This window comes from Peromyscus leucopus, chromosome 18 (genome assembly GCF_004664715.2).
Source record: "Peromyscus leucopus breed LL Stock chromosome 18, UCI_PerLeu_2.1, whole genome shotgun sequence".
Classification (NCBI taxonomy): Eukaryota; Metazoa; Chordata; class Mammalia; order Rodentia; family Cricetidae; genus Peromyscus; species Peromyscus leucopus.
The window spans coordinates 54,186-80,431 of NC_051078.1; the positions used below are offsets into that span (position 1 = coordinate 54,186).

A 26,246-nucleotide genomic window follows, 5' to 3' on the forward strand; every position below is an offset into this window, starting at 1 on the left:
GTTTGCTGAAATTGGGTTAAAAATGGAACTGTTTAAATAAAGAAATTTATTTCTACCTAGAATCAAGATGCAGTTTTGTGTATGCATATATGCTTTATTAACTGGTGATTCATGAATTCTTTTGTGGAACTTTATGTAAAAATGGAATTATTTATGGAACTAGTTTTGTGTTACAAATGGAACTGTTTAAACAGAAATTTGGGTTTTATAACTAGGCTTGAGATTTTGCTTAAAAAAATTATAAAAGGGAGAGTTAATATTCCTTAGTCTATTTAATTAAAAAAATTTTCTTTGAGTGGATTAATGTCATGTTTTGTTAGTAAGAAATGCAAATGGGATATACTAAGAGACTACTTTTAAAGTGTGTAAAGAGTTTTATTAAGAAACTGCTTTTGGATGTTTTGCTAAAGGTTTTCAAAGTGTTAATGATTAGATTGAAAATATTGCTTTTCAATATGAGTTTGTAGGAATTGCATAAATTTGGGTTCCTCTAACTAGGTTTGAGATTTTGTTTAAAAAATTATAAAGAAAAGGAGGAGTTATGAGATTGAATTATGTTCACAGAAACCTATTGATATTAATGCACCCTGGTTTTGTGGAGTTAAGGAAATATTTAAGTTTGATGTGAATACATCGAAGTTTTTCTTATGTTCTGTTAACAAGAAAATTCAAATGAGTTAAAGTTGTAAGACGGAAAAAATTGTTAACTATATATAGCACCATATATGCTAATTCAAATGGTTAAGAGTTTGCTTTGAGTTGTAAGATTGAGAGAATTATGGCTATGTATAGCAATATTTATGTTAGCCTGTTAGTGGTAATGATGAAGCTAAGGGATTCTTTAAGTTTGTAGTCGCCTTAAGAGTTTTTGATTTAGAAAGGGCTTGAGGCAGCTAAGACTGCTGTAGTCACCTTGGACCTAATTCAAAAGAGAAATGCCATTTTTATCATCCTCTACTCCCATACTGGGAGGTATAACAGCTGCTACGCCCACAGCTGTGACACCTGTGTAGCTGTAGCAAAGCTTGAAAGCTTGCCGCTGTACTAGAGTCTGGCAGCTAAAGGGCTGAGGTTGAAGCTTCCTGGAGCGAGACCTCAGGCAGTTTCCCCACGTCCAGCGGTCGTCATGCGGCCTGAGGATCTCAGGGCAACAGTCCTTGTTTGCACTAATCATGCTTTTTCTCTGTATGTCTTTTCTGTGTCGGGGGGAATGAATCATGAAGGAAAGAAACAACTTTGGAGTGATTTGCCTTTCATGGAAAGGCTAGCCAGAACTAGAAAGCCTTGGTGCCTTTATAGTAAGGAAGAAAGTCAACAGATCATAGAAAATATGAAGCCAGACCTAAGGTATTGGTATAGAAGGGTAGATGACAATTAGAAAGATAGATGAGTGTATAAATGAAATTATACAAAAAGTATATAGAGGGTGAGTTAAGCCTTGGCTGGTAAAAGTCTGGGTCTCACAGATGTGGTCTTTGGCGCGAGACAGATTTCACAAAATTCTGAGATCATGCCCTTAAGCAACAACCCCCATGAACTCCAAGCTGCGGAAGTGATACACAGAAATAGATATTAAAGTGCTTTGCTATTGTCTACACAGAAATAGATATTGATATATTTTTGCTATTGTCTTTTGCTGATTCTATGGAATTGTAAAAGTTTGCTGATTCTGAGTAATTGTAAAAATTAACAGTCTGATGTAATCCCCTGCCAAGTTCCTTGATTGTAAAAGAATATAAGCACTGGTTTTACAGAAGTAAATCCACAGCAGCACATCAATCCATCGTGTGTCTGTCTGTCATTTCCTCGCCGATTCCTGACTTCTCCTCGAGCCTTCTCCCTGGTTCTCCCGCAGTGGTGGTCTCCCTCTGGGTGGTCTGCGGCAAACAGCTATGGAGATTGCTGTAAGCCATTAATAGTTATTTTTTATATATTAAGAAGGGGGGAGCCCGTTTTCGGGTTCCTCGTGGCTTTACCCAGCAGGTCCGCATAGAGGATGATTAGGACCATGGGCCTGAGTGCAGGTGTCTGAGATGGTCTGCACTTGGCTGTGCTGGGGGGGTGTCTTTTGCTCCACCCCTTGGCGTCTCTATAAAAACCCTGGAGCAGAGACAGTCAGGGCCCTTTGGAATAGGTTCCAGGCCCTCTCGAGGCTATCCTTTATTTTCTGTTTATCTCCGCAATATTCTCTGCAATAAATCCTTCTATCTAATATTTCCTGGTGCTCACACTCAAGAAAACTCTGGGGAACTATGGGGGTGTTGGATAAACGCCCCACAATGGCTATGTGTTCCAGAGACGAGGGATTTGTATGAGAGCACACAAAGGATTACTCACATATTTTCTCTCAGACTGAACATATTTTTTTTTGTTGTTGTTGTTTGTTTTTTGAGACAGGGTTTCTCTCTGTAGCTTTTAGAACTTGTCCTGGAACTCACTTTGTAGATCAGGCTGGTCTCAAACTCAAAAAGATTTACCTGTCCATGCCTTCCGAGTGCTGGGATTGAAGGCATGCGCCACCACTGCCCAGCCCAGATTGAATATCTTAAATGAGGAAAATAACAGTCCTGTTAGGCAGGGTCACACCATTTTTACCCAGATCGTCTGTTTTCGCTGAAGTAGAGTTACTACAGTTATTTGGCTTCATGATAGGTTCAGACTTTTATCTAGATTCTTGATTGCCCTGGTCTGTGGACTTCAAAAAACAGCCAGACAGGACATTTATGGATCATCTAAAATTGATTCTACATTGCTAATCTCAACTACTGCCAAAGGAAGAAACCCCTTTCCTTCTCACTGACCAGTCAAGGCTCAGCCTGGAAGGAGTTGCAGGAGTTTCTTCCCAGCCCTGGGCAACAGAGGAAGGATTAGGTGTGTTCAAATCAATTCTCAACTACATAGCTCAAAGCAAGCATGGGCTACAGGAGATATTGCTCTAAACATAAGAAAATAAATCAGTAGCACTTCAGAAAAATGACATTCTAAATGACTGAGAAACACTGGAGAATAAAAGTAAAAGAGTGGGAATGCATTTAAAGAACATGAAATTTCAAAAACTATACCAATTGAGTTTTTACAATGATAGAAGTAATTTATTTCTAAGATAAAACATGTAGCTATATTGATTTAGATAAAGATTACACTCTTCCCTAGTAGAGGGAATACCTTTAATAAGAGACTAATTGTTCTGCCCATAAACACATGTTGGCTGCTGATATCTGTAACCTGATACGACAGTCAATAGCCAGTTTCTCAAACCTCTGAGCTGACTTAACTGTGTCAAACAGGACTAAACATATTTGAGTAGTAGAATTCCCTAATTGGAAAATCAATATTCTTTGGCTAAAGATAACCTTCCCAACATGAACCTTCCCAATCTGGTCTGTCTTCATTCACATGACATAAATTAATACATACCAGAAAATTACAAAATCACTCCCCATGCTATAATCAGGTCCTTTTTCATAATTATGACTTGAGCAGCTGATTGCCTACCCTGTTTCTCACCGCAGTACACACAATAAACTATTCCTCCTACTCTGGTCTGATGGCAGAAGCCAGGCTCCACATGCAAATCCTTTCCCTGTGACTACAATGGATAGTCTATTAGATGATGCAAAATGATAATTTTGAAACTCTAAGGTGGTATAGAGCCACAACAATATATTGTAGAGATTCAGCTGTATATTAAAGCTATACCTAGAAAGCCGAGGAATTTTTCTAGAGGAAACCATTTATCAAGGAACATTCGGTATCATTCAGTTTTTAATATATCTGCTGTCTTCTGCTATGAAATTCTTGTGTTCATATGCTACTAGACCATATGGCAAACAGCAAAAACAGTTTTTTTTGTTGTTGCTGTATGAGTTCTTCCCTGTTTCCTGATATCAAGATGATACAAAATATTTAAATCATTTATAGAGCTAGAAACAAGGCTGAGCAGTTAAGAAAACTTTATTCCCAGGACCAAGGTCAGGTTTTTGACAACTTCTTGTAACTCCCAATACAAGAAGATCCAAGAGTCTATCATTAATTTTCTCTTGTAAGTACTTATTCTTTTAACACAGGTATTCAGGTAGCTAAAGGTTTATTTACTGAGGTTTTCTTCATTATGAATTGGTTTATGTAATAGATCATGCTGCAGGTTGAGGATGTGAGATCCTAGCCTTCTGCTTCACCTGCCAAGTCTGACATTTATTGCTATGCCACTTTCATGGTGATCCTGTATCCCTCCAGAACTAAGGACTAAACATTCATAAGTTGACATAGACATTGTGTTTTGTCACAACAACAGAAAAGGCACTAATACACATCCATAAACTTTTACACCTGAATTAGACATTTCATGTAATTGAAGAGAAGTATGAAATCTAAAAGAGTTACTTTATTCTTTAAATAAGTAGGGCTGTTGTCAATGAGTATGAAGGTGCAAACAAAGTAAAAAATGGATATTATCATGCTAGACAAGACTGTTGATATTGTCGGATTTTTTTCTTGTTCAAAAATTTTACCAAATTTTTATTGTCATATTCCCTCTGGTATTAGTGTTTCAGATCATCAAAGATTACTGTGATATTAACAGATTGGTTGCAAACTAAAAATTTACTCTTGTAAAAGGCTATCACAAAATGCAAAACATGACCACACTGACTACAATTACAGGGTTTCTTTACAGGATGATTTGAGTATATTCACAGAGTTTCTCTGCAGGATGACTTTTTCTCATGATTTAGAAGACTTCTGATACATGCAAGGGCTTTACCACATTGAGTACATTCAAAGGACTTCTCTACAGTATGTGTTCTTGTATGTGCCTGAAGATTATTGAGTTGTGAAAAGTCTTTACCACATTGATTACATTCATAGGGTTTCTCTCCAGTGTGTAATCTTTTATGTTTTTGGAGAGTACTCTGATGTGCAAAAGCTTTACCACATTGTTTACATTCATAGGGTTTCTCTCCAGTATGTGTTCTCTCATGCATTTGAAGATGACTGTGTTGTGAAAAGGCTTTACCACATTGATTACATTCATAGGGTTTCTCTCCAGTATGTGTTCTTTTATGCATTTGAAGATTAGTGAGTTGTGAAAAGGCTTTACCACATTGAGGACATTCATAGGGCTTCTCTCCAGTATGTGTTCTTTTATGCATTTGAAGAGGACTTTGTTCAGCAAAGGCTTTACCACATTGATTACATTCATAGGGTTTCTCTCCAGTATGTCTTCTTTTATGTATTCGGAGATTACTGTAAAATGCAAAGGCTTTACCACACTGACTACATTCATAGGGTTTCTCTCCAGTATGTGTTCTTTTATGTCCTTGGAGATGACCATGACTTGCAAAGGCTTTACCACATTGACTACATTCATACGGTTTCTCTCCAGTATGTGTTCTTTTATGTCTTTGGAGATGACCATGACTTGCAAAGGCTTTACCACATTGATTACATTCATAGGGTTTCTCTCCAGTATGTGTTCTTTTATGCATTTGAAGAAGACTCTGTTCAGCAAAGGCTTTACCACATTGATTACATTCATAGGGTTTTTCTCCAGTATGTCTTCTTTTATGTATTTGGAGATTACTATAAAATGCAAAGGCTTTACTACATTGAGTACATTCATAGGGTTTCTCGCCAGTATGTGTTCTTTTATGGATTTGTAGATAACTATGATATGCAAAGGCTTTACCACATTGATTACATTCATAAGGTTTCTCTCCAGTATGTGTTCTTTTATGCATTTGAAGATTAGTGAGTTGTGAAAAGGCTTTACCACATTGATTACATTCATACGGTTTATCTCCAGTATGCAATCTTTTATGTTTTTGCAGAGTACAGCGATATGCAAAGGCTTTACCACATTGATTACATTCATAGGGTTTCTCTCCAGTATGTGTTCTTTGATGGATTTTGAGACTACTGTGACTTGCAAAGGCTTTACCACACTGATTACATTCATAGGGCTTCTCTCCAGTATGTGTTCTTTTATGTACTTGGAGACTACTGTGACTTTCAAAGGGTTTACCACCTTGATTATATTCAAATGGTTCCTCTCCATTATGCGTTCTTTTATGTATTCGGAGATGACCATGACTTGCAAAGGCTTTACCATACTGATTACATTCATAGTGTTTCTCTCCAATAAGAGTTCCTTTATGTATTTTTAGAATACTCTGATGTGCAATGGCTTCACCATATTGAATAACTTCATGGGTTTTCTCTCCAGTATAATTTCTTTTGTGTCTGCAAGGATAATAGGTACATATAAAAGCTTTACCACACTTATTGCATTCATAACTCTTCCTATAGTATGAGTCATTCTACATTTGCAAAGTGAACCAAGATGAACAGAAATATTTACCCATTCCTAGTAATCATAGGGCTTTTCTGCAAAGTGAAATTGTTGATGCATTCCCAATGAAGCTCGAAAACCAATTATTTGTAAACCTGAATCACATTCAACAAAGTGTCTAGAAGTGGGGACTACTACATATCTTCTAATTGACACAGAGAGAAAAAGATACATTGTTTTTTCCCATATCCCTATTCTCATATAGCCTATATCCAGAGTGACATATGGTAAACCTATTAAGAAAAGAATAACAAACAAAAGGTTTCCACACTGTATTCACAGTTTGACTATCTATTCCTCATAGACATGTGTATAGGAATTAAGGTTTCTCCACAAAAATTGCCCCTTGACTCTTGGCTCTAATTTCCCCTCTCCCTAAACTTAGCACAGTCAAAACAAGTATATGAATAATAACACCTTTATTATGGATTATTTGATTAGTAGAAAGCTTTAGATATATACTTATCACCTATTCAATGTAGTATACCTTTTGCAATATCTGAGTGTTATGAAACTAAATGGATTGGCAGTTCTACAACATACATGGGACTATGACTCAAATGGTGATATCTGTTAAGGCATTGTTTCCTTGTCTTCTCTCTTAAAGAAATGCCTTGCAAACATAATTCACCTATCTGATCTTAAGGTATATGGTTTTGTGAGAATTTAATAATCAACCATGCACTTTAAGCTGTGTGTAGCAGGAATCTTAAATGGTCTTATTAATAAAATCAAACCTGGAGCCAGATATTGTGGTGAATGCTGGAAGATCACAGAAGCAGAACAAGCCACAGCTACCTCACCTTGCCAGTTCCTCAGCTGATCCTGTTTCCTCAGACTGGAAACCTCTAAGTCCTCATCCAGTATGAATCTCAGCAGAACTGCTACTCCAAAGCCTGAAAGCTTAACCAGCTAAACGCTTCTAGTTTCTGGTCTTCATGCTCTGCTTTCTGCCATCACTCCCTGGGATAAAAGGCTCACTTTTGGGAATTAAAGGTGTGAGTCACCATGCTTGGCTGTATCCTTGAACACACAGAGATCCAGGTAGATCTCTGCCTCTGGAATGCTAGGATTAAAGGCATGTGCTACCACTGCCTATCCTCTATGTTTAATATTGTGGCTGTTCTGTTCTCTGACCCCAGATAAGTTTATTAGCATGCTCAATATTTCGGGGAACACAATACCACCACAGCTGTGCTTATTTATATCATTGCTTTTCTTTACAACTTCCAGGACATATTAAAATTTCTTGAGAGGCACGTTTGTATCAGCTTGTACATGAAAATTACCTTTTGTGTCTTCTAGAACTTTCACAATGTTCTTCAATGTTATGGTCTTCCCAATTGTAGCCTAAAATATAGTACCAGAAAAATGTATGGTATATTATTAGAAATTATGCTATATTTGAGTACTATCTTCAGTGAACCTTAGAACCATGCCTGATTTATTCAGCTCATCATTAACTAAGAAATAGTTGTCCCCTTATTTTAATATGTGAAAGAAAATTCAGTCTTACCTATAGTAGTGAGGTTCCAGTAGGTCTCCAGCATCACATCTTTATAGAGATTCTTCTGAGAAGGATCCAGCAAAGCCCACTCTTCTTGAGTAAAGTTCACATGCACATCATCATAGGTCACTGCATTCTAAAAGATCCCATACATGTGTACAGCAAAAAGCATGATACTGACAACATTGTAAATGTATACTTCTTTGACAATATAGTCAAATAATTCTTGTGTTTCCCACACCCAATCCATGACATGGACATTATAGTATCATCACAAAGGCACTTTAGAAGGAAACTGAATAGGAGCTTCACCTGTCATTTCTGCACCCTTTGAATGGGATATCATATTGCAAAAGAAATGACTATTAGCAGGCAGAGAGACAAGCAAACAGATCAGCAGTAATGAGTACACATCAGAGAAATTGTGTTAACAATTACTAACTACAAAAAAAGAAAAAATAGAAGGCAAGCTGAGTGTATTGGGTCATGCCTTTAATCCCAGCACTCAGAAGGCAGAGAGTGATTCTTCTGAATTGAATGTCACTCTAGTCTATGCAATCAGTTCCAGGGCAGCAAGAAGTATACAGCAAGACCCTGTCTCCTCTGCAAAAATCAATCAAACAAAAAATTAGAAAGAACTCAGAAGTTTTTACTGAAGTTCCTACAAAGAGTTATGCATTCCCTCGAGTTCTGTATTCATCTTCCAGAAACCTGAAATGCCCCAGTTTAACTCTAGCATTAATAAGATCTTATTAAAAAGGAATGAGTGTTTAAACAGTTACAAATAGACAAATGAAAACATTAGCAATGCAAATATTGATCATAAATAATTAACATAAGGCAGGAGAGTCGGCTCAATTTGCTGGTCTTGCATATAGGTAGGCTTAATTGCCATTATGTACACGGGGGATCACAACTACCCATTATTCCAAGTTCAGGGGTCCTGAGACCATTTTTTGACTACTGTGAGGACCAGGCACATATGTGGTGCATATCCATGCATATAGGCAAAATGCTCATATTTATTTTGAAAAATTCAAAACACAACAGGCAGGAAGAATGTCACACACAGAAGGCCCAGGCAGTACTAATGTCATGAATACATGCCATCCTGGGAAAGAGAATGATATCTTCTGCCAAATTTCAAAATTCAAGATGTAGGTGAAGTTCAGCATAATAGCACATGCTTAACATGTACAAAAACCTACATTCCAGGCCTATCACACAATAATATAAAATCAAAGAAAGCCAGAAATGTTGTCCCACCTTTAATCCCAGCACTTGGGAGCCACAGTCAGGTAGATCTCTGAGTTAGGGGCCATTCTGGTCTACAGAGCCACTTTCAGGACAGCCAGGGATACACAGACAAACCTTGTCTTAAAAAACAACAAAATTAAAATAATAAAAACTGCAGGCTAGCAAAACAACTTAGCATTGAATAGCAATTGTTTCTATTGTATTTTATATGATTTAGGAATAGCGTCTATAATGATGGTAAAGGTATAACCACAGGAGATGGAAGCCAGCTGATCAGTTTCAACCACAACACAGTAATGTTTCAACTACAATACCTACTGAGGAGGTTCTTCATTCAATCAACTACATTCTGAACCAGGTCACTATAGGCTCATGGCCATCCATGAAGAAAGTGCATATAGTCACTTCAATAATCCTAATAGTCTGTAACAGCCTCTACACTATTCAAATGTCCAAAGTCCTTCTGACACTCAAGAGAATCTCTTGACTGTGACATCTTGTGAAATCAAAAAACAAATCATATCTTTCCAACATACAATGGCACACAATAGCCATTCTCATTCCAAAAGAGAAGAATGGGTAAATAATGAGGGAAGATTGGGCCAAGACAAGACAAACCCAGCAGGGCAACCATCAAATCCTATAGCTCTGTCAGACAGAGATGACTTCAGTTTCAAAGGGATAGAAGCCCCTATCCCTGCAACTTCTCATACATCTCTCTCTCTTTGGTTACTTCCACTCTCTATACACAGCTCTCCATGACAGATATTTTATAGCTTAGGCATCACAACATTTTATGGTCTCAAAATACAACCTAGGGTTCAACCTCACAGCATCCTGCAATAAACTCTCAGTCTCCTCACTGGGACTCTTGACTCTGCCAAACAAACTGCCTGTAACTGTGCTGAACTGAAACCACAGACTAAGAATCCATAATGTCAAATCTTTCTTGTTTCCAGAAGCAGTACAACATCAATGATACCCCCAACTTTGGTTTCTAAGCTGTGATTGGGCCAGAGTTGCAGCATGTTTTGTATGAAGTTGCTTACTGGAACTAGGAATCACTTTGCCTACTCCTCCCATTAATTGAGGGCACAGAAGGATGGATTCTTACCCTTAGGGCACCCTGCTAGGCATCCAATGTAGAGGGAAGGACTGCTGTGGAATGGTCTTTCTGTATACTGTGAATATGTGTTGCTACCACTGGTTAATAAAGAAGCTGCTTTGGGCCTATGGCATGACAGGATATAGACAGGTGGGAAATCCAAAAGAGACAGATACAGGGAGAAGAAAGGCAGAGTCAGGGGAAATGCTGAGAGCCAGAAGGGACACAAGATGTAATAGAATACAGGTAAAGCCATGAGACACATGGCAATACACAGATGAACAGATATGGGTTAATTTAAGATGTAAGAGCTAACTAGCAAGAAGCCTAAGCCATAGACCCAACAGTTTGTAATTAATACTAAGCCTCTGAATGATTATTTTATAAATGGCTATGGGACCACAGGGCCAGGTGAAATAGGGAAAAGCTCTCTGTCTACAAAGACTTCCTCTTTAATGGTGATAATCTCCCTGAAATTTTCTGCCTCTGTTTCAGCACTTGACTGCCATCTGAAACTACCTAAGTGCGGTTTTTCTGTATAACCCCATAGAATTTTTATTGACTTCTGCCCCACTTGCTTTTTTTCACTGTAGTCCTGAATGAGTCATCAGTAATAGCCATCCAAGAGATTCAATGTTCCAGCTCAGTAATCAGCCCATTATTTTTAATTCCACCTTCCTCAATTTCTTGGGGCATTGAGTAAAATAAGAAAGGTTTGGGGAAAAAATATCACACAAATGACCTCTAGCCTAATTTACCATGAATTCTACTTCCCATTGAAATCCTAATACCTGGACCCCCACTGTCTGCCATTACACTCAACACTCCCATCTCCCAGATCCTACAAGAGCAGTTTATTAAGCTCTGTGTAGAGCTTATGACTCTTGATACCCAAAGTCTTGATATCTTCCACATTCCTCTAAAAGATAGTATTCCCAGGTTCTGCCCAGCAACAAAGTCACTTTTGGTGTATCATTTTTATTCTAACTTGAATCTCTGATGCTGGGATTAAATTCTCTAACCAAAAGCTTCTTAGGTAATAAATAGGTTTATTTGGATGATTATGTCAGATTATAGTCCATCATTGTGGGAGTTTAGGATAGAAACTCAAGCTAGCAAGTGAAGGTAAAAAACACAGGGAAACTTTGTTTCTTGGCTTTCTCTCTTACTTGGTCATTGTTTCATGCCCAACTAGCTCTCTTATCTAGCCCAGGCCTACTTTCTTTGGGGTATTGCCACCCTCAATGGAAGGTCCTTTGCACATCAATCATCAATCAACACAGTCTCTCATAGACATGGCAACCAGCCATTCTGATGGAGGCACATCCTCAATTGATGTTCCCTCAGGGGACTGTAGGTTCAGATATGTTGACTGCTGGTGCTAACTAGGAAACAGAGACAATCATATACAAGAAGGTTTTAAAACCCAAAACCAATGTATTAACCACATCAATGATTTAAATAGCAAAAAATGCAAACATTGATGATAGTAACAACTGGAAAACACAGATATACCAAGAAATGAGAAGAGGCAAGGGTGTAAGATCAAGAAGAGAAAACTAAAACTGTTTCTCCACAGAATCTCCAAACCAACAAAAACTCAATGAACTCATAACATAATATAGTAATCTGTCAAAATACAAAAATAGGTAAAGGTCCATCATATAACACAAAAGGCACCACTGATAAAAGGAGGCACAAAGACAGACCTACAAATTTAACATGGTCCTCTTAAAAAAGAACTACAAGATTCTAGCCAAAATCAAAAGCAAGCATTATCCCTTGAATACACGAGCCAAGAAGGGCAGTAGAAAAAGGCAACACTCAGCTAACACATGCTCTAAAAATCCAGAAAGCAAACAGAAACCCAGGAACAAAACTCCCATCCAACCAAGACAAACTCAGAAATCAGTACCTAGACCTATAATCACTCCAAACCCAGTTGCTAGATACCAGGATAGGAACATAATCAATACCAGCCAGGGCACATGTTACCACCAGAGCCCAGCTATCCTATCCCAGCAGGTACTGAAATTTCACCATAGCTGAAATACAGAAAAAAAAAAAAAAGACCTTAAAACCAACTATATGGAGATGATAGATGTCCTTAGGAAGGAAACAAATAAATCCCACAAAGAAAGTCAGGAAACCAATAAACCTCTTAAATAAAGAGAAGAAAAAACCAAATAGTTGAAGGAAACAAAACTGTTCAAGAGCTGAAAATGGAAATAAAAGCAATAAAGAAAACACAAACTGCAGAATCCTGGAAATGAAACCAGTCTGGAAGGAGGAGCAGGAATGTCTTCCCAGCAATGGGCATCAAGGTCAGGCTTATGTGTTCAAAGCAATTCTCAATTACATACTGTGAGGCAAGCCCAAGCTATTGAAGACATTGACCTAAACCAGTAGTTCTTGACCTTTCAAATGCTGTAACCCTTGAATACAGTTCATATCCCAGTAGTGACTGCCAATTATAAAATTATTTCCATTGCTACTTCATAACTGCAATTTTGCTACTTTTGTGAACTATAATATAAACATCTGTTTTCTGATGGTCTTAGGTGACCCCTGTGTGAGCATCTTTGACTCTTGGGGTCATGACTCACACAGGTTGAGTAACACTGCTCTAAACTCACATAGATAGATAGATAGATAGATAGATAGATAGATAGATAGATAGATAGATAGATGATAGATAGATAGATGATAGCACCTAAGAAAAAATAGAATGAAATTCTTAATGACTGGCAACTATTGAATAAAAACAAATAAGAGATTAGAGCAGTAATGCATTTAAAGAAAATAAAATTTAAAAAGTTATACCAATAATTGACTTGTTAAAGGGATAGAAATAATTGGAACAACATTTAGCTACATTGACTTTGAAAAAGACTAGGTAGGCCTCTCCTTGGTAGAGAGAATACCATTAACAAGAGACTGTATGACTTGTCCCATGTAAAATGTTAGCTGCTGAGTGCTGTAAGCTGACCCAGAGCTATAGCCAATGGACTGTCTCAAACCTCTCAGCTGACTTAATTGTGTCAACCAGGATTGCACATATCTGTATAGAAGAGTCCCCCTAATCAGAAACTGAATACTCAATGGTTCAAGCTACCCTCCCTAAATTGTACACTCACCAATTCTTTCTGTCTTCATTCACATAGAAGAAATTAATACATGCTGGAAAATTACTAGAAAGTCACCCACCCTCACCCATCAGGCCCTTCTTTATGATGGAGACACCTGCAGTTCACTGCCTTAAACTTCAGTCTGTGATCTAGCTATTGTCTAGTCTTTTATCCCATCAGTGTACACTACTACAGGTTTTCTTTTAATAGTCACACACAGGACAAAAGTTACATTTTAAGATTTAAGCAATATAGTATTGTGAAAAGTGCCAGCAGAGCTCATACTAAAAGATATATAGTGGCTCAGAAATGTTGACCTGTGCCTGAACTAGAGAATCTGTGACACTTTTAGAGTCTTTTTGTCTAAAACTCAGCACTCTGTAGGTAACATTGAGATCTAAAGGGAATCAGAATTTATGATTCCTGATTGCAGAGTGCTAGTTGAAAATGTTTATGCAGTCATTGAGTTAGTTTAATTTGCCTGCTTGGGAGAATGCAGGGACAAACAGTCAAAGAGGCTATATACTCAGACAGGTTGTGAGTATACAATTTTCTCATCTTCTTAGGCTCTTCAGTAGTTTAGGTTTATGATTCTTTTAAGATTCCTTATAAGATTACCTCTCAAGATAGATAATAAAGTAATAGATTCTTTCTTTATAACTACAGTTTACAGCCTGTCAATAAAAGGGTTGGCTGAGAAAATATGCTCCTTGCTTGCACATAACAGGCTACTTAGATATATTGCATGAGAGTTGTTGAGATGACTGTTTTTAATTCCTGTCTTTACCTATAGAATGTAACCTTTCTTAGGACTCTTCAATTGCCTGGAAGATTTTGTTGGGGTATATAAGCAGTGAAAAAGAGAGAACAACATGAGAGAACAGCATGAGGAGATAATATGAGTGAATAAAGAAACCATCAAGAGAGTGCATGAGTGTTTTCAATTCCCTAAAACTCCTCAGATAGAAAAGTCTAAGATTTGCTGATGCTGTGGAATTCCCTTCAAGCCATGAGTGCTGCCTTGGAGGCTGGCTCTCTGAGGTAGTGTTATATTAGGATCACCCATGCTCTTCCAGGAACATTCCAAGACTCTAGCAATTTATGAAATCTCAGAAGGCAATGGTGGCCCCATGGAAAGCTCTGTAAAGCATCTGGACACCAGGAAGTATTTGGAGGGCATTTGGGCTCAAAGAACAGTCTGGAGAGTGGCTTAGAGACTAAAGAATCAGAAAGCAACCCAGTGGCAGGAAAGTCTTTAAGAAGGGTAGGTAGATGCCTGTCTTACTTTCCCTGCATCAGGTTCTCACCTATATGACCATGGCAAGCTGTTCCTGGGCTGTTCCCAGCATCCTGCTACTCCTAACAGCTACAGCAGCTGCACTATGACCTCTATCTCTCTGGGTTTCATCATCAGCCCTGACTGACTCTAGGGACTAGTCCTAGGGCTGCAAGTGATCAGGCGAGATGTCACGGATACTCTTTCAGGTCCACAAATATTTAAGACAGGAGCTGAGTTGGTGCACAGGGCCTGTGAGCTTGTGCAGCCCCACCTCCCTGCCTCCCTGGGCCACACCTGCCAATCCCTACTAAACACACCCTCTCCCTGAGAAAAACCCAGCAGAAATCACTCAGCTCATCTCCTCACAAGCACAGCAATCTCCTGATGCACCCCCAGGCAAATCCCTCACAGACACACCCATATAACATGCTCACAAACATTCCCCCCTCTCTGGAAATGCCCTTTCACACATTCTTTCAGTCTGATTCAAAGGACCTGGGAGTCCTGTGGTGACTTCAGTTTTGAGGAAAGAGGCAGAATAAGGAGTGCTTGGCAGCTAAACTGGAGAGCTGCTCTAGATCAAGGCCAGTGGAGACAGCAGGGCCACCCATCCACAGGGCTCTGGAAGAGGAGGCCTGGAACTCTAGAGCAGAAATCATATAGGAGCCGGGAAGCCAAAGCCAAGCTGGCAAGGCAGACAGACACTGAGCCCTGCAAGAAGATCTCAGATGAAAGAGAAAACATAGCCAGTAGACATACACCCTGTTAGTATGTCTACTGGCTATGGGGGGGATTTAATGAGATCCTATTCCTAGACAAAATACTATAGTAAACTAATAGTTGGTTATCAAAACCAAAGTGGCCTGCCCTGAAATCATATAAACTGAAGAAATACCAAATCGGCTCAGCAGCTCATATTTATTTTATGTCAATGGACATATAAATATATATGCAATAATAACAAAAGGGAAACAATCAGTTTGAGACAGAGTAAGTGGGGGCATGGAACAGGCTTTCTTTTAGGCCACCAACCAGCTCTCAAATCATGACATGGGGACTTCCTATTAGTTATGAATGCTCAGTCTTAGCTTAGACATTTTTCTCCAGAGCTTTTTTTTTTCCTTTTCCTTCCTTTCCTTTTTACTTTCCCTCCCTCCCTCCCTCCCTCCCTCCCTCCCTCCCTCCCTTCCTTCCTGTCCTACTTTTCTGCTTATCGTGGCTAGCTGGCTGGCTGCTGTCTTGCTTCCAATCCCAAGCATGTTCCTCTTTCTCCCTCATTCTTGCCTTCTCTCTAGATTCCTCTTCCTACTTATTCTTTCTGTCAGTCAACCCTGCCTATTCTTCCTCTGTCTAGATATTGACTGTTTACCTTTTGGACCAATCAGGTGCCTTAGGCAGGCAAGGTGAAAAGAGCAACATATCTTTACATAATTAAACAAATGCAGCATAAAAAATGTACACATCCTTACATTGTTCAAGCAATATTCCACAACAGGGGCATGGAGTGATTGGAGAGTTGAAGGTGAAGGGAGTTGCTGTGTGTTTATATTTTAAATATCATGAGGAATAGAGCTAACTAGAGAATTCTCAGAAAATAAAATACAAACAGCTGACAAACATTTAAAAGTGTTTAACATTAATACTTAGATGCTGGGGAAATACAAATTACAACTTCTCTCTGAATTTATCTCATCAAAGTCAGAATGCCTAAAATTTTTAAAAATGACAAGTGCTGGCATTGATGTGCAGAAAAAAGAACTCCATTTCAGTGCTTGAGGGAATCAAACTGGTGCAACCATTTTAAAAATCAGTATGGAGGATCCATCCACAAAAGGGTAACTCTAGATATACCATATGACCCAGCAGTACCACTCCCATATTTATATACAGAAGAAATTCCATATCATATTCCAGAGATAATTCATGTTCATTGTGATTATATTTACAATAGCCAGGAAATGGAAACACTCTAGATTTGCATCAACTGATCAATGAATAATGAAAATAAAAAGGGTAATCTTATTCAGATATTGAGAAAAATGAAACTATGGAATGCACAACTAAACAGAAGGAGCTAGAAACAGTTATTTTGAGTAAGGTACTCAGACCAAAGAAGATAAACATTACATGTTTTCAGTCACTGTGGAGGTTGATGTTAAATCTTCAGATATGTGTTTCAATTGTAATATCCATAGAGTTCACGAAATTGATAAAATGCCATGGGAATGGCTATGGAGAGAAGGGAGATAAAATTCACAAATGCAAAGGGAAAAACGGACTAAGGAGGGTTAAACTATATTGGGGGGTGGGATGGAGGTAGGATATACAAAGGAGAAGTGAAAGGGATAAATAAAACAAAAGACTTTTTGAAAAAGTTAAGGAAATTTACTACACTTTTATATCACTAACATACACTCACACACAGAGAGACACAAACACACATAGAAAGGTGAATAGAAAGGAGAGAGAGAGAGATACAGAATTAAAATGGAGGTACTCTGAAACAGAACAATGCTCCTACTGGACACCAGAGAGAGACAAAAATTCTTTGCCATGTATAAGTTACTTCTTTTGGAATTTTTGCCAATTAGATCCTCCAAATCCCTCAAACATAACACTGCATTGCTCTTGGTTATCCTCAAGAACTTGAGAAGACCCTATTGATGAAGACATGATTAAGTAATAGAGCATAGCAAAATCAAAGTGGCAAAGAGGCAGAAGCTTTATTGCTGTGGATATTGCTCTGTATGCTGTGAATGTGTTGCTCTGATTGGTTCATAAATAAAGTGCTGATTGGCCAGTAGCCAGGCAGAAAGTATAGGTGTGACAAGATGAGAAGAGAATTCTGGGAAGAGGCAGGAGTCACCAGCCAGACACAGAGGAAGCAAGATGTGAAGGCAGAACTGAGAAAAGGTACCAAGCCACATGGCTAAACATAAATAAGAATTATGGGTTAATTTAAGTGTAAGAGCTAGTCAATAGTTAGCCTGAGCAAATGGCCAAGCAGTTTTAATTAATATAAGCCTCTGTGTGTTTATTTGGGTCCAAGCAGCCACAGGGCTGTGGGAGCCGGGCAGGACCAGGAAAACTTCAGCTACAAATGGCACCCGATGGCTCGAGTTTCCACCTAAAACCTGAGAATACTTAATAAGCAATTCTAAATGGAGTCAAAAACTGGTTCCTGCTTCATGTCTCATGCGGGCAGCAAGACACCGCAACATGCGGACTTTAACTACAATATGGTGGGTACATGGCACGTGGGCTTGACCTACAGCATGGCTGCAGTTTCCTGCCACAATACACAGAGGCACCTTCAAGATTCACAGTTTGGTGCCTGGTGGATTTAGTCTTTACTAGTTTAAAAAGAAAAAGAGTTTTTTGGGCTACACGCTGCTGGATGGAGGCATGGACCCACCCAGAGCTGGTAAACTTAGTTCCGCCATGTTGGGAAGCTGAGTTGGCAGAGCCAGCAGCCAAGGCTTCTACTTCAGTACTAGCCACTGCAGTTTAAAGCAAATAGGTTCACAATAAGAGAGATTCAGATGGAATAGTTTACAATGTGTATAAAAATGTAAATAGGCTTGGAGAGAAAGAAAAAGGAATATATAGTTATATAAAGAAATAGAAAGTTTTAAAAAATAAAGTCTTTAAAGAGAAAGTATGGTAGGTGACGTTCTCCGGGGTGTCTACCTGTGTAGAACCGGTCGAGTGTTCTGCCCTTTTCACTTCACTTGCTATTTTTAGTTCCTTGTTTAGGCTGATAAAAATTGGCGTAGCAAATTACTTGAAGAATTTGCTTGCTTTATATAAGTAAAGTTAGCACTTTAAGGTTTCATTAGAGATGAGAAAAGACATTTAAATTGAAGAAAAATTCTTTCAACAGTGGACATTGTATCTGTCCAGGTAACTGCTTCCTGACTTATGGTCGATATTTTGTGCTTCTATGTTAATCATTATGAAAAGTGATTTTTGGTGGGTTTTTAATTTTTTTTTTTATTTTGGTGCTTTACTGGCTTAAGATGTTGCACATGGTTTACAGGCTTCAGATTTTGACAGTTGATGAAAGATACGACAAGCATTAATGTGTGGGTGAAAAGCTTGTTTGAAATTCTAAGTGAAGTTTTAGTTAAAGTTGGTTGAACTTTGGATTGACTGGGAGGCCAAAGATTAAAAAGCAGAAGATTCTCTCAAGACACAAGTTGTGTGATAATAGTGTGTTTTGTGTGTGTGTGAATGACAATTTGTAAATGTTGAATTCTAGGCTCCGACAATCATTGTCAGTACAGATCAAGCTGCAAGTATTTATGTTTTAAAACTTAAATTATAAAGCTAGTTACATCTTTCTAATAATTAGTTTTAATATTTATGAGCATATTTTACCTACATTACCTTTTCAGGATGTTGAGAAAGATGCATCACAAGCACAGGCTGGAGGCTGGGGGCTAGATGGTTTTGAGGAAGAGGTCTTGGTGGACTCTTCATAGAGCAAAGGGAAGCAATGCCTTCTGGGAAATGAGCTAAGTTTTAATCTAGTCTTTAAGATTAGAAGTCAAAAACAAAAATATTAAGGAAATGAAAACCTAATTGATCTTTGAAGCATTGTTATGTGGAATTGAGTGGGACTTTTGAGGCCTTTCTTCCAGAAAACAAGGACTTGGTTGTCAGGCCTATATTAGGCCTAAACCTTGGTGCCATGTATTTGTACTTAAATCATTTCAATGGAAAGTGTCTTAGTGATTGGAACTTCTAGTGCAGTTTGGAGTTCTTCCATTTGAAAAATGTGATTTTTACATAGGATTGTTTGAATCTTGTTTTTTAGTCCCTCCCCATCACCACCCTCATAGTTGAAGGTAGATTTTTCTCTTGATAAAGGAACAAAAAAAAGTGAATATCTTGTTTGTAAATTGGTATCTAGTAACTAGTGGTAAACTTGAAATGGTAGAATTCTTTAAAGCCTAATTCTAGGTAGCCTTAAGAAAATGTATCTTAATTATTTTTGAACCTGTATTCACCTTGTTTTTTTCAAATATCTTAAGTTATATTTTCTTTTTTCAAAAAAAAAAAAAAAAAAAAAAAGAAGCCCAGCTGTGACCAGAAGACAGTAGGAGAAAAAAAGGGTGGCACTGAACTCAGAAGAAAGGCTTTTAATGTGGAAGGAGTAACGATGAAGGCAAATGTAATATGACTCAAAAGTATCTCTTGAACATACAAGTGGCAGTTGAGTAGAAATCTGTCATGTTGGATAATAGGGGCTGTGAGGGTTCATTTTCATTGTCAAGTTAACCAAGTTTGGAATCACCTATGAGATACAGTTTGGGCGTATCCATAAGGACATTTCCAGAGAAGTTGAACTGAGACCAGCTCTGAAATTGGGTGGCACCATCCTATGGCCTAAGGTCCAAGGATAAATAAAAAGGAAAAAAGGAGAAAGCAGCTGGGTGTTAGCATTCATCTACCCTTGCTTCTTGACTGTGGGAGCAATATGACCAACTTTGTTAAATTCCTGCCATATTGGGTTGATTATATGCCCTCAGACCAATGATTCTCTGTTGGGAGCCCTGCGGCCTAGTTTTGGACCAGTATATGAGTGCTTGTCCAACAGGTCCAGATGAAGTAAAAGCCCACAGGGACAGTCTTACTCGGCAAGGACCAGTGGACTTCAGGATACTGCAGGATACTGCTGGGACCACGCGGCCTGCATTCTCTCTTCTCTCTCGTGATATTGATGATTCTCTTGGTGGATTTAGTGTCATTTTGTCAATCTTGCATGGAACAGATGTGATCATTCCTGGAAACCCAATTTTTCTCCAATATTTTCCCCTAAAATTCTTTGGGAGCTGATGCTTCTCAGGTTTCTTGTCTGGGGAAGCCAGCTGTCTGAAAGAGTCTGGGAGCTGTTCTGATTCAGAGCTGACAGGATCGGAGGCAGATCACCCCTATTTCTGTAAATATGTTTTGAGTGATAATGTTGTTCTTGAAAATGTGTGCTATGTTTTGTAAAGACAGGATGTACCCAACTCGATATTTGGCCAAGCCAGCAAAATGATAACTGTTGTTTTGGGTTTAAAGATGTTTTGATGTTAAAGTTGGGAAAAACACATTTGACATATTTGTTTTTGCTGGGGGTTAATGGAGGATGGAAAAAACATGTTTGTTATTATGGAAAAGCATGCTTGTTTTTGATGTATAAATAAAGATGGCTGGAGCTAAAAAAAAAAAAAGAGAGAAAGTAAAAGTAATATTAAAAAAAAGCCACATAGAGATGGAAATCACACAGAGTCTGGATTATATCCTCTGATATTTTTAACTGCAGAAAGACATTTGATTGTGAAGGCTGCTCAGTTAAATCAATATGTATATTTTAGAGGTATTTTGACTTGAAAATTTGGATCTAAGGATATGTTGCTTTGGAAAGGAGGCTCTGTTTTTGTTTCCACATGAAACAAGAGGCTATGGGTTTGTTCCAGATTAAGATACATCAGGTTTGACCAGCCAAGACCACCTGAAAGGTCTCAGATGACACCATGGCCCAGATGATCCCAACATCCAGAATGGTTTCAAGGCAACTGGCTCAGAGAATACAGCCTCACGGACTATTTCATAATTCTAAAATTTTCATTGTGTCCTCATAAAAATAAAGCACACTCATCCAGCAGAAAGCAGTATGAGAAGCTACGCCCAAATTCCCAAATATACCAAGCTGGCTTTGGAGATGGAATTGGCTCACTCCTTCTCTAAACCCAAGCAAATTGCCAAAAGAAAAGGTTGAGAGTTTCTTCTGTCCTGTCCCATATTAGAAGAGCCCTCTGGTGTGGGACAGAGGAAAATCAATATTTTTATTTAAAGCAGGTTGATTATAAATGCAATCTCTTTCTAAAGAAGGGGATAGTATAGATATGATAGTATCAAAGGGTAGATTAGTGAACCTACTTTAAAGAGCAACAACTTGTTTAGAAGTGTTTTACATAGCTATGGATTTTAGTTTATTGATACAAGTTTAAACTTAATTTTGTTATACTGTATATGTATTTCTACTCTCGTTGGAGGTATTATAGATATAATTCAATTAGATAGGTAATCTTCAAACACTTCAAAGACCTACAGAATATGGCAGTTAAAATGTTTTAAAAATCTAGATTTTTCTGGACAGTGAGAAATGTCTGCTCCTGGCAGCACCAATTTACTTCAGAGAGGAGGATGGGCATTAAAGACACTCTATATGGAATTTATCTTCTTCTTGCCAAAAATAGCCATTTGGGCAAGAAACTGTTCTTGCCCAGACTGCTTGACAAAATGATGTATCGACTGGACATGCAGATAGAACACTAAGCTATACTGACTTTGAAACAGAGCAAGCACTTCCCTGGTAGAGAAAATGTCCTTAAAAAGACACTGTATGACTTTGTCCCATAGCCACTAAGGGCTGTTAGCTGACACATGGAGTTACAGCCAACGGCCTGTCTCTCAAACTACTGAGCTGACATATCTGAGTCAACCTGTATTGCACATACCTGCATGGGAGATTTTGCTAATAGCAAACTGAATACTTAGTAGTTCAAGCTATCCTCCCTAAACTGTATACCCACCAATTCTGTTTGTCTTCCTTCACATGGAAGGAATTAATGCATGATGGGAAATTACACAGAAAATAACTCACCCTGTCCCATCAGGTCCTTCTTTGTAATGGAGAGGCCTGCAGCTCACTGCCTTCAACTTCAGTCTGGGATCTAGCTATTGTCTAGACTGTTTCCCCTGCAGTGTACAGAGTACACTGCTCCTCCTCTTCTGTTCTGAAGGGAGAAGCCATGCTCCACACACAAATCCTTTCCTTGTTCTGCAATGGACAGCCCACTATGTGACTCAAACTGGAAAGTTTAGAACTCTGATGTGCTGCAGACCTATAATCCAAGAATTCAGGGTGATTAGTCGGGAGGCTAGCAAGGGCAATGCCCTGTGGGGCAGCAGAAAAAGTTCAAGTCCACCTCAATCAAGATGGGAGACCTTAACTCAAAACTGCTTTTCAAAAAGGCTGGAGATGCAGCTGTTCAAGAATTATAATACCTTCATAGCACACCAGGACTTGATGGTTATGACCCTGTAATGGCTCCTTAAGCAGCATGCTAGAGGCCTTTGATAGGTAGGTGGGCCTTTAGGCTGCTTGTAAATCTGGGTTGTCTCATTTGTTATGGGAATGTAGCTTAACAGCTGATTAATCCTGGTGAACAAACATTTACATCTTACCATACTAATTTCTAACAGGCATGGTTAGCATACTACTTATCTTTGGGGTATTTGGGATGCAGCCCTCCCTCAGCTAAATTCTACTTTGTGTGACTTAATGTCTCCTAAGAACTGGTAAATCCTTATACCATCAATTCTATTACCATCAATTCTACTTTTCTACATCGCAGTTTAGCAGTGGAATGCTACTCTACACAGAAGACAGTGTTTACAAGCTCCACATAATTAATTCCAGATGGATCCTAAACATAAATGTTAAATGTTAAAAGTGCAGAACTTCTGGAAGATACTAGAGAGGCCAGTGCTCTCTGAGTTTGGCAAAGCTGGTGATGTTTCTCTCTCCACATGTGACAATATAAGCACTATAGGTGCCAGCATTTCACAGTGATGTTAACAACAACTGTTAAGCACAGTTCCACTCCCAATGCTCTGCACAAACACAGCCCAGGGAGTGAAGTTATTCAGAGGCTGCCTCTGGCCCAGGGAGATGCAAGGACTAAATAGGACCAGGCAGGACCAGGTAGGAACTTGCCAAACTGCCCTAGGGTAGTGAAATAGGCCTCAGAGTACTCTAGCCTCAGAGTAGCTAGAGATAAGAAACTTTTTTATCTGAGGGCAATTAAGAATAAGTTTCTATCTAACTGACTGGTAAAATAAGGAAACGTACATGCTTTCTCTTTTACTTCATCTTAAAAATGGTCTCTGACTCTTTCTGTCTCTGCACAGTTACAAATCTCCACATTGCTACATTCTGTACATACAGCTACATATCTTTCTTATGGCCATACACTTCTATACACAGTTACATCTATTTTCACATGTCTGCACATCTTTCTTTTACATACATTACTCTTCTACTTTTCTTTTCTATGAGGCGTCTTCTTCCTTGCCTCCACAGATAATTCTCCACACAGCCATAGCTATACATCTCATATACATAGCTCTCTCACCATGTAATACCTTACACCACTCCTACATGCTCTCATACAGCTCTTTATACAGTTCCTATATGTAGCGGCAACTCTTTCACGCAGCTTTATGTCTCACACACTCACTCACTCACACATGCTTCTTCTATATCATTCACTCACTCTTAGCTCACTCACTCTCTCATTAATTCTCTCTCTCATCCTCTCTAGGCTTCTTCTTCATCTCACTCAGCATACATACACTTTACTCACACTCTGCACAGCTTCATCCCTACAATGATGCTGCTCCTTCCTTAGCCAAACTCTAGACAATTATTTGTTACATTTTTCAGGGCCCAACCTATTCTCATAACACATAAAGTCACACAGTTTTTCTCAGGCTAGCAGGGCCATAAAGACCGGCCAGTGAGTGTATACACTTATTGCACTTAACTTTTTCCCAGAGAACGACATTGAAATTCAGGACTAAACAGTAACAAGAGGAGGTAGAGCAGAAAGAGAAGGACTGCAAAGAACTATGTCTCAAAGTAAACAGCCTAGCCTTGATTTAGCAATAAACAACACCTGGGAATTAGTCTTTGTGTATTTTCTACAGGGGCAGTTTAGTCTGATTGAATCTGTTCTCAAGTCTAAAATTAGCCATCTTTGAGAATGAAAATACTGTTACTTTCCTGTGTCAGTAAAGAGGAATATTCTGGTATTACTTCTATACATCAGAATTATACAGCTTAAACAGAAATCAACTTCCCGACCATCCACAACTGTAAGTGTGCCCAAAGATGTAAAACACACTGCCAAAGGGCTGTGGGGAAAAACTCCACAGCTGTTCTTATTAGGGAGGTAAGGTGGTGGTGGCACATGAGGAGTTACAGGCAGAAAACAACCAGTCAGTTACAGCCAGTGACCCCACTGCTTCACCTAATGGGGCCACCCCGTGGATTTTATTTAGTGGGGCTCCATCATGGACTTTCCCTAGTGAGACTCCCCAACAAAGAGTTATACATCTGGCGGGTCCACCTGTCAAACGCAAGCTGTCACCTGCTGTATATTCATTCCCACAGCCTCCTGCAAACAAGGATATTTCTAAGCTCAGTTCCACTCCCAATACTCTGCACAGACACAGCACAGGGAGTGAAGTTATTCAGAGGCTGCCAGCCTGGCCCAGGGAGTTGCAAGAACCACCTAGGACCACGCTGGACCAGGCAGGACCAGGCAGGAACACGCCGAACTCTGTGTCTGGCCACTGGCTCCCACCCAGCCAGGGGAGGACGCACCAAAACGACTCCCGTGCCTCAGCAGGCCGCTCCAGCTAGTCTAAGGACAGCGGCCCCTCACTCACCGTGGCCGGCCACTCCTCCCCGCCTGGGGGCAGCGGCCCCTCACTCACAACTACCAGTCAGTCACTCCTCCCCGCCTGGGGACAGCGGCCCCTCACTCACCATGGCCGGCCACTCCTCTCTGCCTGGGGACTGCAGTCCCTCGCTCGTCTTGGCCCACCATTCTTCCCCATCTGTGGAGAGCAACCACTCGCTCACCATGGTGGGGCTACCGAGCTGACCCAGCTCCCCACACAATCAAGCCCAAGGTGCAGCGCAAGCGGCAACTTCCGACTTCCTCGCAAGCGCTGAGCCTGTAAGCCTGGCTCCCGGAAGAACCCTCCCATCTGACTGGCAGGTCCTCTAGAAGCTGTGATTGGCTAGTGAGGCCTGAGTGACAGGACCAGGTGAGCAGAAGCAGAAGGGGCACAGCACAGTGGTTCCCAGCCTTGGCATCCAATCTAAGGACAGACCTATTCCAGATTGACTGGAGATTGGTGCCAAATTCAACAGCAAGTCTCTTGTTAATGTGAATCAGTGGGTCCAGTTTTAAAAGGAAGTACACAAATTCAAAAGGAGGCTAATCAGACAAGGTTGCACCAGAGGCACACAGAGTAACTCAAAACCGTTATAAACAACATCTACAGTGCCATGGAGACTGATAACCACAGCCTCTTGTCTGGAAAGTGTTGGGGTCTGAGAATCTGAAGCAACACCTTCCCAAAGGCCCTGGACCCAGGCCATTACCACCTCTCCCAAGCATATTCCCATATTAGAGATGGAGCTGGTTTTGCTCTGTACATCAGGGCCTTAGAGAAACTGCCCAAAGCCTAGGCAGATTGTCAAACTCGTAGAGACCTAGTTTCAAATATCTTCTAGAAGTTCAAATATCTTGCTTTTGACATGTACGTGTAAGATCCATTTGTAGTTAATTTGTGGAGGTTGTAAATGTGTGTCGCCTACTGGGTAGCACTCCACTACTAAGCTGTGAATATAGAAAAGTACAACTGGTGATAAAAAAAAGATTGACCAATGCTTAGGAGATAGTAATTCACAAAAAGTAGAATTTAGTTAAGGGAGGGCTGCCTCTAAAATACCCCAAAGATAAGTAGTATGTTAACCAGGGCTGTTAGAG

General features: G+C 39.4%; 1 protein-coding gene across 2 annotated transcripts; it reads right to left on the minus strand.

Annotated features, from left to right (window-relative positions):
• Positions 1 to 3,936: 3,936 nt before the first annotated feature.
• LOC114683523 (zinc finger protein 431-like) lies at positions 3,937 to 25,432 on the minus strand. 2 transcript variants are annotated; one of them, XM_028857851.2, is made up of 4 exons: positions 25,235 to 25,432; positions 7,866 to 7,992; positions 7,639 to 7,699; positions 3,937 to 6,240 (listed from the first exon to the last, which is right to left on the minus strand). In XM_028857851.2, the coding sequence occupies exons 1-4, from the start codon at positions 25,331 to 25,333 to the stop codon at positions 4,692 to 4,694; spliced, it is 1,836 nt and encodes a 611-aa protein (XP_028713684.1). In that variant the 5' UTR covers positions 25,334 to 25,432; the 3' UTR covers positions 3,937 to 4,691. The 2 variants fall into 2 exon arrangements, with proteins under 2 accessions (XP_028713684.1, XP_037067826.1); XM_037211931.1 differs by lacking the exon at positions 25,235 to 25,432 and adding an exon at positions 9,123 to 9,158.
• Positions 25,433 to 26,246: the final 814 nt, after the last annotated feature.